Consider the following 13,847-nt stretch of genomic DNA (forward strand, 5'->3'; position numbering starts at 1 on the left):
CTACATTATCTTGGGAACTATTGGGGCTGCAATGATTATAAAAAAGTAAAAGTAAAGTGCTCCCCTGTGCTTAGCACCACGCCGTGAAGGCGTATAGGGGGTGTGGGGGTAACGCCCCACACTTTCTTGATCCGGTCATGAGTGGGGGTGATGTGATCAGCATCATGCCCCTGACCGCCTTTACCCCCCAGGGTTTCCCCCAGGTACCCATGTTATTCGACGCTGGGTGGGCACCGGGGCCGCTTCCATCGTTAGAAAAGTTCCCGGATTTGAACCGGCCGGGGATCGAACCCGGGACCTTGAGCATGGTAGTCAGACGCGTTACCGACTGAGCCACCGCGGCCACGTGATGTCTCTTCCGGATGACAATGATGGCGAATAGCAATGATTATATTACACCAATTTATAGCACTCGTTCTGTTCTACAAAATGAGACTATAGGGTTTCATGTAGCTGCTCAAGAAGAGTGAAAATAATTTATTTTTCTGTCCAATTTTTTTAACAAATCATGAAATAAAAGGAAGGAAAAGGTGCTGAAGCATCAAAGAGGGGGTAAAAGGACAAATTTGCTGATCTCGTGAAAAGGTGCAACAAGTTGTGTTCATTTTACTTGATTTCTCAAACGATCAGTATGAAAACAGCTATATTTTTGGAAAGGTGCTGCATCTTAAAATCTGTTCCCTACTGATTACATTCCAACCAATAATTTGCAACACCAAAACCACATCTGCTTGGCCCAAGTGATGATTAATCTGTTCTGTCCCTACTACAAATATTCACCAATCAGTATCGATATCAGCTCAGCCCTAGATAGAATTAATTGAAGGGCTCGGGTGTAAAACATGGTAAGTGACATTTTGATCATTTCAGAGTTCATTAAAAAAAATAGGTTATTAGAAGCTATACTGTAAATAAGTTGTTTTCGTGTTGTGTTTACAAATTTCAGAAGGATTCACAGAGTCCAATGCAAATTGTATGACATGGCAATTTCACTTGAAAATTGAAGAATAGCACATTTTACTTTGTAACTCAAAAAAGACCAAAATATCACTTGCCATGTTTTGCACCCGAGACCTTCAATTATGAAGTTTCAATATGCATTGTGTGTTCATTATATTTGTTCTCTCTTTGCAGCATATTGAAACAAGGTTGAAGATGTCTCTTCCGGATGACGTGTCATCTGCCTTGATGGATGGAGTGGTGTTGTGCCATTTAGCTAACCATGTCAGACCTCGTTCAGTGGCCAGTATTCATGTTCCTTCTCCTGCAATGGTGAATATTAGTTGTATTTCTCTTTTGGTTCCACATTTTCATCAAGATGTAAATTTGGTTTCTTATGATTTGCAATTAGACTCGGGGCACAAAACTTTGGGGGATGCAAATATCGTTTACATGCTACTTCTGAGCTTACTGTGACTGCCGCCAGACACCCCAAATAATCCCATCACATGCCTGTTCCAATTTCAATTTTAATTTTTCTTTACTAAAGGGCAAGGTTCAGCATGCAGCTGTTCTGCCACCTAACCCCAATGGATACATATACTACATACTAAATACAATTAACAAAAAAGAGGGGAAAAAATGAAACACAAAATGAACAAATACAAAGTAAGGACAAAGGCTCACTTACACACAAAAAAGGAAAAAAAATTAAACACAAAGGATACACAAATTAATAAATGTGATTGTGCTTGGTGTCATATATGCAAGTCAAATACAAATTGTGTATATATATATATATTTAATGCTCGAGAAAGAACAAAATATAATCAAGGGTTGGCAACATGTAAGGGGTAAGTAAATAAGCAAAACGAAAAATGAAAATACTTGTTTTAGGAAGTTGGTTCAGAAGTGAGAGCTACTATTCGTGAGTGCTGGAACACAGATATTGTTTATTTAACAATAGATTTTTGAATTTGTCTTTGAAGTTGTTGCAATTCGTGAGAAACTTGATTTATTTCTAGTCTCCTTTATGCTCAGATAGGCTAATATAGACTGGACCTACAGTGGGATCTAAACCACTGTGCCCCAGGACCCTTTGATTGCAAGGCAACCACTATGCCATCAGAGAGGCCCTTCCCAGGTTGTGTTGTTTGACATGTATCAACTACAAGGCACATGTAAAAAAAAAAAAAAAAAAAAAGGGGGGGGCCGATAATTTTTTACTTGGGACTGGCAACACTGACGAAGCTGCGCATGCACGGAAGCATTCTTTAGTATTATGTGCCTGCAACAGAGGTATATTTCTCAGTGTGGAGGTGCGTACGTGCGAGTAGCAGGAAGTTGAAATGGCTGTTGTAATAGAAAATCCCCGCCAAATCATGGCAACCGTGTTTTGGGACCAAGAAAAAGGGCCGATTGGTTATTACAGAGAATAAAGTGAGAAAATTTTTATTTTGGTGCTATACAAGTGCATTCCCTGGCTATTTTTCTACATAGTCACCATGACGCTCCAAGCATTTTGGTACCGTTGGAACAAGTTTACGTAGACCCTCTGCATAGAAATCTCCCACCTGGGATCTCAGCCAGTCGAGAACTGATGTCTTGAGAACTTCACTATCATTGAAACGTTGAGAAGCAAGCCACTTTTTGAGGTGAAGGAACAGAAAGTACTCACTTGGGGCAAGATCGGGACTGTATGGTGGGTGATTAAAATGTTCTCATCGGAATTTTTGAATTGTCGCAACAGTATGCTCAGCTGTGTGTGGGCGGGCATTGTCATGAATAAGCAAAATTCCAGACCGTAACATTCCTCTTCGCCGGTTCTGGATGGCACGTCACAGATTAGACAGTGTTTGGCAATACACATCTGCTGTGATGGTTCGCCCCGGTTCCAGGATTTCCACGAGGATTACACACGCAGCTTCGTCAGTGTTGCCAGTCCCAAGTAAAAAATTATCAGCCCTTTTTTTTTAACATGTGCCTCATACTTTAAGACCACAAAGGAAAATTTATGTTCCTGTTTGTTAGATTTATTTTCTTAATATAACTGAATAAACTTCCATTTAACACACAGTGGATGAGTGACAAGCATAATCCATCATACAACTACTGTCCGATAAAACAGGTGACAGGCATTACCTGCTTTTTCTACTGACTAGGGATGGGCCAATGTGAAATCTTGGCTGATACTGATAAAGTACCGATATAAAACTTATCGATACCATAACCAATATTCTACCGTTCCGATATAAAATTCGAAATGACGCTTGAAGAATTGAATGGTTCATTGACCTCTGTAAGTTACCAGGTGACTGCAATGCAAAAAGAAGCTGCATATTTAGACATTTGCTTCCTTTAAAAAGTAGGGCTTGAAGATTAGTTGGAAAATATCCAAATTTGCAAGATGGAAACACCAAACCACATATGAATTAGTAACATATATTCTATGATTTTATGAAAATCAGCAAAAAACCCCAGTCTCTGCAGCGCGACTGCAGTTACCAGCCTTTGTGGCAGCGTGTTCTGCTTCCCTCTGCCCACTCTCAGATATTGCAGCAGGAGGGGTGCAAGTTCCCCCCTCCAACCCTCTGCAGGCACCCTTTGTTACCTTCCTAGAAATTTTGAAATGAGGAAAAAATAAAAGCTCATTAAAAATAATATAGGTTATATATTGGACGATTCGTAGTTTTGCATTTCTGATTTAATAAAAGGTTTAGCATATTTAAGAATATTTCAGTCATGTCTTAGTGTCTGAAGAACATTGTTAAAAATGTATTTACTACTACTACTTTGGGAAGCAGAAAATTCCTTCAGTATTTTACCAGAATATATCTCTGCCAAATGTAAATTTGTCCGTTGCATATTTTGACCTTTTTTCTTCTTTTTTAATTTTTTATTTAAAACAAGCTTTGAATGGCACTCTCAGTGCATGGCAACCTAGGCTTCAGCCTCCATTGCCTACCTCTCGCTACGGGCCTGGGATTTTTGTTGTGCAGCAGTACATGTTCAATGAAAGTGCATACTTGAAAACATCCTGGTGTGAGAGTATTAACATATGATGAATTGATGATTGATTGAATTAGGTTATTTTACGGCACCTCTCTACCACTTTTGGCTAATTGGGATGAGTGATGAAATTTATGAAGGATTTGAACCCAGGACCTCTGGCTTTGTAACACTCTTTGCGGACTAAAAGGTTCTTGGCAACTAAAGGTTAAATTGATATGCAAGCCTTTTTTTTCTGTATGTTGAAAATAAAATAATTAATTGCTTGTTTCTTTTCTTGCAGCCAAAATTGTCATTGGCAAAATGTAGAAGAAATGTTGACAATTTCTTGGAAGCATGCAGAAGGATCGGTGTTGAAGAGGTAAGATAAATGTTACATGTTTCTTCCAGTCAGTTTATTATTTGTTTTTTCTTTTTGTTTTGTGTGAACTTTATGTAGTTGCATGCACTTTGCACAGTGTACAGACATTTTTATTACTATTATTTAAAAGCTACACAACTGTGATATCGCTTCTGTAGCAGTAACTATGATCTTTCAGTTTGTAATACAATCTAAGGATCAATAGTTTATATTTTGCTGTTTTTGTACTACATTAGTGTTTTAGTGCAATGTAGTAAGGCAAAATTATTTTTTTATTTTTTGTGATTTCATTGTAGTAAAAAGTCATAATATAAAGACTTAATTGCATGGAAATTAATTTTTTTACAAATAAAATATTTTAAATATAGACAAAATGTTTTCTTTTTAAAGCTTTCAGGGAAGAAATATAGAAAAAGCATAGTCCCATCAAAGAATTTATATTAAAATGTAAATAATAACTGAATATTTTTTTAAAAAAACTTCAAGGCACCTGCTTTATTTTGAAAAAATCTAAATACATTTAATAAAATAGAAATGTATAAAACTGGACAAGTTCCTAAGGTTACAAGCATGTATGTGAGACATAAGTCGAGAAACAGTTGCTTTGTTGTGTGGACACCGAGCTGTCGCTATCTTCTGCCCTTAAAGGGTCTCTCTCACTTTGCTTTCGTCTGTTGTAGTGCCACTACACTGGCTGGAAAATGTTCTTGCATGCTACCATTCTGTTTGCTTGACGTTCTACCAGGTTTATGTACATAAAGATTTTTTTCCCACAAGGAAAGACATATTTTCATTACTTTAGTAACAAGTTCTGTATGAGAAGTTTACTCCGGGAGGGGCAAAGTAACATTTGAAGTAAACATTAGTCACTGTCCACAGTGTCATTTTCCTCAGCTTTAAGTAGGTGATTGTTGTAACAGGGTCGTTGCTTAACATTAGTCCAAAGTAGTTGTTTTTGGCTTAAGAAAAAGTTAACTTGATTCTTCCGCCTTCATGTTCTCATGCCTGCACCTTTCGTTGCAGGAATACCTGTGCCCTAGCGATGAAATTGTCCTGGAATTCAGTGCAGGCCCCGTTTTAAACACTGTCGAGAGGCTTCTGTTGAAAAGCTCGCCCAAACGTACCCTTGCACTTTTAGACTATATCAGTGCAAGGACTAGAGACAATGTGGTGTCTTTCGTGTGCCTAGCATTCTTTGTAGGGACCTTGCTACTTCTCTACTTCTTCCCTCCACCTGATTGAAGAAATTCTGCATCTGAGGGTGAAGCATTGCATTCCATATAAACTTGTTCCTTCGTTTTTATGATAAGCTAAAGTTTTATACATATATTTAAACAAGAAACTGTGTTTTATTGTACAAGGCATTATTTTATTGTGTATCCTTCATAAAGAGTGTTATATGAAGATAGTATTTTATACACACATTTGTGCCTCGTATTGTTCACCTTTCCATGTAATAAACAAAACAAACATTGATGTCAGTTCAGCTTATATATGTATATGAAACTACAAATCTTATTTGCCTAGGTTTGCTTTTTAAGAAATGGAGCAGTAGACATACAGTGGTGTTGTAACTGTTTTTATATTCATTTCAAGTATTGCTAAGAAAGTTTCTGTGCATTTTTCCACATTCATTATTTGGTTCTGACCACGTAAACAAAATTTTGAGTGTATATGTGCCAACAATTATGCTTTGTTTCAACAAGTCACATCTTGTGTACAAACTTTTTATTTTATTCTTTTTGTTAATAAAGTTGTTATATTTTTGTATGTATTCCTTTCAAATTGGAATATGATATGAGCAACTATTTACATTTTTATTGTATAATAGTTTAGCTGTTTGATGTTTTTTTTTATTTCTTATATTTGTTCATTGTTTAAGAAATGTCTTCACAAGTAGTGTGTTGTAGTGCATTTTACAACAAAAAAGTTTTTGTATTGTATTTACACATATCTTTTTTCTTATAGTTGTATATCTAGTAAACTGCAGAAAATTTTTAAACTTTTAAACATGCAGTCTAATGAGTAGTATGTATACGTAAAAGAAGCTGTTAATTTGCCTTGGGCAATGATTTTTCATTCTATCACTATGTATCACAGTAATCATATAGTGTGAGTATAGGTTCGGAATACATGAAGTTTGTCCTTTTCATTCTTACTGTAAATCACTGTAGTATGCAGGGTGAGACTACAATTTCATAACAGGCTAATAGTTTCAAGTTGAATACTGAATTGCATGAACTATCAATGTCTCTTTATGAAAATCAATTTTAAGATGTGATATTTTGAACATATTTCATGTCCAAGATTTTGTTGATTTGGTGTTTTAAGTCCACTTTATGCACAGTAAGCCTCCACCGGGTATCGAACCCTGGACCCCTTGATTACAAGGCGACAGCGCTACAGGGAGGCCCTCGTGTCCAAGAGGTATCTCGACAATTACAAATGGTAAAGAAGGTCGAATAGCACCTCGGTTGATAGATCTCTTACTTTGGGAAAACCTTTGTAGGAAATATCTTTTGGTTTGGTCTATGTTCTTGGGTGTTTGAAAAAACAAATCTTCCATGCAAAAGTTGTTTGAAATTAGGAAATCTATCATGGGAGGTTTCAGTAGATGCCATTGAACACTCAATTTTTGAGTTTAGTTCCACACAGTGGCCATGCTGTCTAAGGCGTCAGGCTATGAAAAACGTGCTGGTTCGAGCCTCCTGGGAAAAAAGCATAACCGCTTTTCTCTGGGGATTTCAGCCAGTGTAAGGGACCGTTGGCCACCCATCATCATGAGAAAATTAGGGACTTGTGAATAAACAACGTAATCCAGTCATAGAAAACCTACGACAACGACTGTTGATTCGTCATGCTGACCACACATCATGTAACTTGTTGGATGATTGCTGAGGCATGTGCCAGTAGGTAGGCCTTCTCCCTCAAGGGCTGTTGCGCCACAAGTTAACTTTTGAGTCCCTCCTCTCTGCTTTCTTCCTTCCCCAGCAGGGCACCCACATACTTTCAAAATGCCACCTATACTCACTTTGTACTTTTTCGTGAAGTGGCATTGATAGTTTACGCAATTTGTTATGAGTTTGAAAACTCTCAACCTGTTAGAAAGTTACAGACTCTTCTATATAATATAGTCACAATTATATTTATTTTTTCTAGTCAGAATATGTACTAGATTAGTTATTGAGTGATGTTTTTGTCACACCTGAGCCAAAAGTAATTCTAGTTTGAACAAGTTTATCCAAAATCTTATGCCAAAGGTAAATGTTACTAATTTATAAGTTTCTAGTGCATAATATTAAGAAGGCAAATGTGTTGCTAGTAAACTTTACATTATCAGTAGATTACATATCCAATTGAGACCTAACAAAAATTTGTAATAAAAGAAACTTTATATTTCACATCATGTATTACAAATTACATGTACCTTGTTATGTCCTCCAAATTTTGGGACTAACGTCAGTCCTTCTTTAGGAATGAAAGGAAAATAATTTATAGAAGGGTTAAAATAGTTTAAAAAGATTTTAAAAGTATAAAAATATATTTTTAAAACTATTTAACCATGTTTTAACTTTTTGTGACTTTTTTCCTTCATCCCTGAAGAAGGACCAAGGTCGATCCTAAAATTTGGGGGACATAACAAGATATGTGTCATTTTACCTAGTTTTCAATAGGAAAATTTCTAGCATTCTAAGGAATCATGTTTGGCAGGGTTAATTTTGATGTTTATTTCATATATGCCTTATATTCTTGTATATTTTTTTCTTAAATCAGCAGAGCACAAGTTGTAACAAATATTCACATTCATACAGTAAAAGCAAACACTGTGTTTGTGAAGAATAGAAACTTCATAAACATAATTAGGTGGTTTTCCTCTCTACACAGCCTAGAATCTCGTCGGAGTTTGTGAATCTGTTTGTACCATATTTTTGTTGCAAACCCACTCATGATAGTTTTCCAGTGCAGTAAGGTTTTTGTTCCCTTTTGCAACCATAGGATCAGTTAAAATTACTTATTGTGAGAATCATTCACATTTTTGTTATCGGCTAGATCAACATATTATTATTTTTATATTATTGAAGAACATTCATGTTCAGGGACACAATAAACACAGTATAAATAATATTTATACATTTTCACAATTTTTGCAGCGTGAAATGTATATTTGTACATGGCACTGAAAAAGGAAAGACTGAAATTTTGTACTACTACTTTTGTTATATTCTAATACTATTGTTAATGTTGCAATTTTGTTCATGTATTCATTCCTTTTCGTAAGTAAAATATCACTAACATATTCCTCTCATTAAAGAAAATTGACTTTTCTTGGTTTCATTGAAAATAAATGTTTTCCAACGGCAGCTTGATTTTTAAAAATAAGTATAAAATATGTTCACAAATGTGTATGCAAATATAACATATTTTGCTTTGTAAATTAAATGCATAAGATTTCCACCTACTTTAAACATCTAATTGCAAGATGGAATTACTAAGACTGAAGGTATAATATCTTGTTCTGAGTACCAAGTATCAAGATTATTCTTTGATGGAAAAAATTATTGTGATTGTTTATGCTAACTCCTCATACTTTTGTTTGTGCCACGTTAAAACTTTATTGTAGTTAGACCAAAGTAGGATATTTTGTTATACAGTGGAACCCCAATTTTAAGTTTCCAGATTTTACATTTTCCTGCATTATACCTTCATATTAAGATGCTATAAAATTTTCCTCAATTTTACATTTTCCCAAATTTTAATTTTTTTTCATCTTGGTCCCCCTGAAAAATGTAAAATCAAGATTCCACTGTATTTAGTTAATGTCAAGCACTTTAAGATTTTTATTAGGGTTTATTGTAGAATCTAGTTGTAATATAATGTATATTTTGCTTGTAAATGTCTGTGTTCACAGGAACAGCTAGAAGAATCTTCAGTCATTACTAGGATTTATGTTGAACCTTTTCTTTTTTATCATTTTTGGCCTCAAAGGCAATCTGTTTCATATATAGCTTACGTAAAAACATTATGTGGTGTAGTGTTTGAAATTGAACTTTTGTTGAAAGTGTGCAGTAAGAATTAGACAATAACACTAAATTTTAACTTTAAATACTGGTCAGAGAAAACAGTTGTCTCAAACTGTTTCTATAGCTAATACTAATAGAGAACAAACATTTTATTTGCATCCGATATGCAAAGATACATTTGTAAAATTGTGCATTATGTAGACTATAACAACTCAAATGTAACAGGGATGAGAAAAAAGCAGTGTCACTACTTTACAACAGAAGGCAGTTCTGACACACTTCATTCACTCGTTTATTACTTGATATATCTTCTGTCTTCACTGTAAGAGAAGAAATTGTAATAAATTGCATTATCTACTGATAAATTAACATTTCTAAAAGTGAAACTGGAATTTCATGAAAAAAATAATACTTGGCATTCAACATCCCCACAGTCACACTAATATTTTTCATGAAGATTAGACAATGTTTTCATTTTGCAGTAAGAAAAATCAAGATTGATGTAATGTAAACAAAAGTGACTTGGTAACATAAAGTGGTGGGTACCAGTAGAAAGCAGAGAAGAAAACCTGCCTCTCAAACTATAATATTTAAATTTTCGGTCATAAACAGAAAACCATTGCTCAAGAAATGTTTTTATAATTGGCCTACTTTATCATTACAGTAATGGGTTACAGTAGACTAGTAAAACTTTTAAAAAGAATTTCTGATTTGTGATTGAACAATAAAAACTCTGTTTTACATCAGCAAGTCATTATGCCTCTCTACCTCCCTTCCCCCTCCTCCCCCCACCACAATAACGAAAGAAATCACAAATTGCAGTCATGAAAACATAATGTAGTCATACATACGTGAAATTTCGTGTTTCCACGTTGCTCAATTGGATAGTTTTTTTCCAATTAATTTCGAAGGCTTACTGCCTTCATTTACTAAGGATATGGCAGATCTTCTCCAGATGCCGTAACCTTTGTGAATGAAGGTCGTGAGCCTTCGAAATTAATCAGAAAAACTATCCAATTGTGCAATACGGAAACACGTAACTTTACGTACGTGATACTTAAACTGCATTTACTGCATCCATCATGAAAAATGTAGTCACTTTACTAACCAGTTTTAAAGAAAATGACAAAGAAGATGAAAAACTGTTTTTTGCTGACTGTTTTGTACCCATGTTGTGCGAGTATATGTCACTGGGCAAAAATGCTCTTTGCAAACCAGGAATGGGAAATTTATGCAATGAGAAATAAGACAGACATCTCAAAGAATGGTCATTTCATGTCTACATTTCAATAGCAAACTTCTTTGTATAACTGCTTCTCACACACTTCCGTGGGGATATATCAAGAATAACTGACTGATACCTCGGTGCTGCCATCTGTTGAATTTTGAAGTCTGTTTTTTTTAATCACACAATGATCACACGTTAGATGTGATAAGGTAGAAGCTTGTGCATTAGTTAAATTAAAAATAACTTTTAGTAATTAATATCCCACTGTAATATTCTCTACAATAGAACCACAGTGATCTAGTCAGTAGGGCATCTGACTGCCATGTGGGAGACCCAGGTTCAATTCGTGGGTTGAATGATAAAGGTCGCAATTTTTCTGACCTTGTCCCAGCATAAAGCAGCCCAGGGGGTTCATCCAGCCTCAAATCAGTTGGTACCTGGGGGGTGGAGGGTAAAGGTGGCTGGAGCATGGTGGTCATCACATCACCTCCAAAGTGGCAGAGTTCGAGAATATGTGCACATCCCCTAAATGTGCCTTCATGCCACGGTGCTGTATGCACAGAGCCTTTACCTTTTAATACTTTCTGCAAGGCTGATGAATATCATAATGGTGTGTTAAGCATGCCAATTAGTGAATCTGCTTTTCTTTTTAATATGGCATTAAGATTTTGCACAGCTTACAGTAATCTTTTTGATCACTTGCATTAATGTTAAAGATCACATATTCTGCCTGCTTAGGTTAATTGCAGTTGTTAATTGGGAATGAATAATTAATAGAGAAACAAAAGTGATGGCCCCATCCTCCCTGATAACATAATGGCTAACCCTTGTAATTAAGTTGTCCTAGGTTCAATTCCTATTGGAAGTACATTGTGCAGTGGTTCAGATACATCTAATCCAGTTCTTACTAACCTACATGAGCATAACTTATGCCCAGACTGGGTCTCTGAGCCAGGAAGGGAAGGGGGGGGGGTAACAAATTCCAAAGAAAATATTTTTTATTATCCCGGACAACATAGTTTCGAAACTGAAGGAGAGATTGCAATTAAGTGTTAAAATAATTTGAATTTCCAATTGTGCCATTTATGTTGTTATCCCCCACCCACGTTTCACAAATTGGTCCCTCATAGTGGATTACATTGGAAAAATGAAATAACATCGAACTCTGTACTATTAATTTTTTCAAGTATAGTTTGGGGCAAATATCTCAGCATAGTTAAAAATGTTCTATAATAAGTTACTGCTCCATGTGACATGAAGAAAATTGAATAAATGATTTTATTTTTATTTTTAGTTCATTTGTTATGTAAACATGGAAAGGTATATTTGTGTGATAGTGTGTGTGCCAATTACTTATTTGGATGAAAGAACCCCTTGGAGGTAATTTGTTATTCTTTGAGCTTACGAACTTGCTACTTAACTTCCAACTTCTTAAGAGACTTACTGATAAATATTTGATACAATTTATTATGGTGCATATTGTAAGAAAGCATTTTTTCATAAACATTGAAATATATGAATCTCAGCTCTTACATAGTGCTGTGCCTTCAAAGCAAACACTTGTGGGATTGTCACAGGATAGTAGGATTCTATTTCTACAGGATAGGTGACCGACTTTGTGACATTTGTAAGACAATATTCAAGTATTAACTTGCACTGTGATGAGGCGAGAGTTATAAGAATGTATTATGTCAGAAAGTGCAAGTTTCTTAATGTTAATTCTACATATATATAGACTTTTTAAGTGATATTGCATTTTGTTCGTTAAGATGTGAAATTGCCTCTTAAAACAAATTTCAGTAATATATGCAAGTGCTTTTATGTGTTTGTTTAGAGCTACTACTAAAATATGAATTTTCATGTGAGAACGTATTGCTTCCAAATTATGTATTTCTGTTAAGTGTGTAAGCATGAAGATAACTATGAGACCGTTTGGTACTTTAACAGAATTTGTTTCATTTGGCCTGATGCAACTATAAATAATCTATAATTCAGTGCTGTGGTTCTTATCCATGTGACATATGGATAAGAACATAACATTTATAGATACATTTATACATAACATACATATAATTCTTGTAACTTGTTTTTGTATTATTTCTAAATAGACTGTTCCTTATTCTCAAACTATCTCATGAGACATACATTAAATAAGGAGATGAAGGCATGTCAGGTTATTCATGAAATGCTGGTCATTTCACTGGTTGAATACCATTTTGTCGTGTATCTACTTTTTGTTGGAAATGACTTGACGTTATCATCTTCCGTATATGTTAATGGTTCACATTCCAAAGTGACATATCTGAATGCCAAATGTGTGAATTATCAATATTCATAAAATGTTTGTCAAAATTGTGTAGTGTATTCAAAATCCACACACATCAAACTTCAATCAGCTCTCCTGAAGAGTTAGTGCAGGACATACGACAAAATAGTATTCAACCAGTGATTTGTATATCTCATTATTATTATTAAACATTTTTTTACTACATAAAAGTACTGAATGGGCATTATTTTTCAGTATTTGCATTAGTGAATTGTATTTCATTACTAAGTGTTAGGGACTGCTGGCACAGGCTAACTATTTTTTGTTGAAATATTGGAGAAAAACATGTGGAAGTTTTTGTTTGTTTTATTTATATATTGCTTCCATTTTTACATTATTGTTAATGCGATGCTACGAACAGATGTGTAATTCTAGTTAGTTACAATTTGTGTTGTCTAGTGAAGACATTTTTAATTTGCATGAGTGTGTGATTTTTGTGTACGATATGTTCCTGTATGGCATTTCTGTTAGGTGTAATTTTTTTTCTGGTGTTTTCAGACAGCTGTTAGGTACTCTTATTCTTTCAGCCAATAAAGAAAACAAGAAGTTATTATTATTGTTTTGTTCTTGCTCCCATCTTTGTTTCTGTCAAAGGTGCAGCTGTCCCCTAAAAGCAAACTTTCTTGGTGCACCTTTCTGTAATGAAGAATTAGTTAGAAAATGTTGCATATAACTAAGTTTTGTGGGAAAATATGTTTTTTTAAAATATACTTGCTAATTACTAAATTATAGAGGAGACTCTTGCTCTAGAACTTAGGAAGGAGCAGAATCTGGAAATGTAAAGTTGGGATTCCACTGTATTAGAACAACATTTTTAATAATAGTAATAATAGATCAAGAAAGAATTGATATTCTGATCATGGCATATTGCAGAAAATAAAGGAGACCGAATTTTGAATAATGAATATTATAAATGAATATTACTAGCCACGGTAGTTCAGTCATTAGGGCATCTACCTACCA

At 34.9% G+C, this 13,847-nt stretch overlaps 1 protein-coding gene across 7 annotated transcripts in view; it reads left to right on the forward strand.

Annotated features, from left to right (window-relative positions):
• Lrch (Leucine-rich-repeats and calponin homology domain protein) overlaps positions 1 to 13,847 on the forward strand; it is a 238,387-nt gene that overhangs the window by 213,492 nt on the left and 11,048 nt on the right. For 5 of the 7 annotated variants that reach the window (XM_083118321.1, XM_083118326.1, XM_083118322.1 and 2 more), the window contains 3 exons: positions 1,135 to 1,272; positions 4,232 to 4,309; positions 5,333 to 13,435. In XM_083118321.1, the coding sequence (XP_082974447.1) occupies positions 1,135 to 1,272; positions 4,232 to 4,309; positions 5,333 to 5,551 (435 nt within the window). In that variant the 3' untranslated portion in view covers positions 5,552 to 13,435. Of the gene's footprint in view, positions 1 to 1,134; positions 1,273 to 4,231; positions 4,310 to 5,332; positions 13,436 to 13,847 lie in introns of those variants that run through there. The other 2 variants (XM_083118325.1, XM_083118328.1) reach the window with 1 other exon arrangement.

This window comes from Lepisma saccharinum, chromosome 3 (genome assembly GCF_977018435.1).
Source record: "Lepisma saccharinum chromosome 3, izLepSacc3.1, whole genome shotgun sequence".
In the NCBI taxonomy this organism is placed as follows: Eukaryota; Metazoa; Arthropoda; class Insecta; order Zygentoma; family Lepismatidae; genus Lepisma; species Lepisma saccharinum.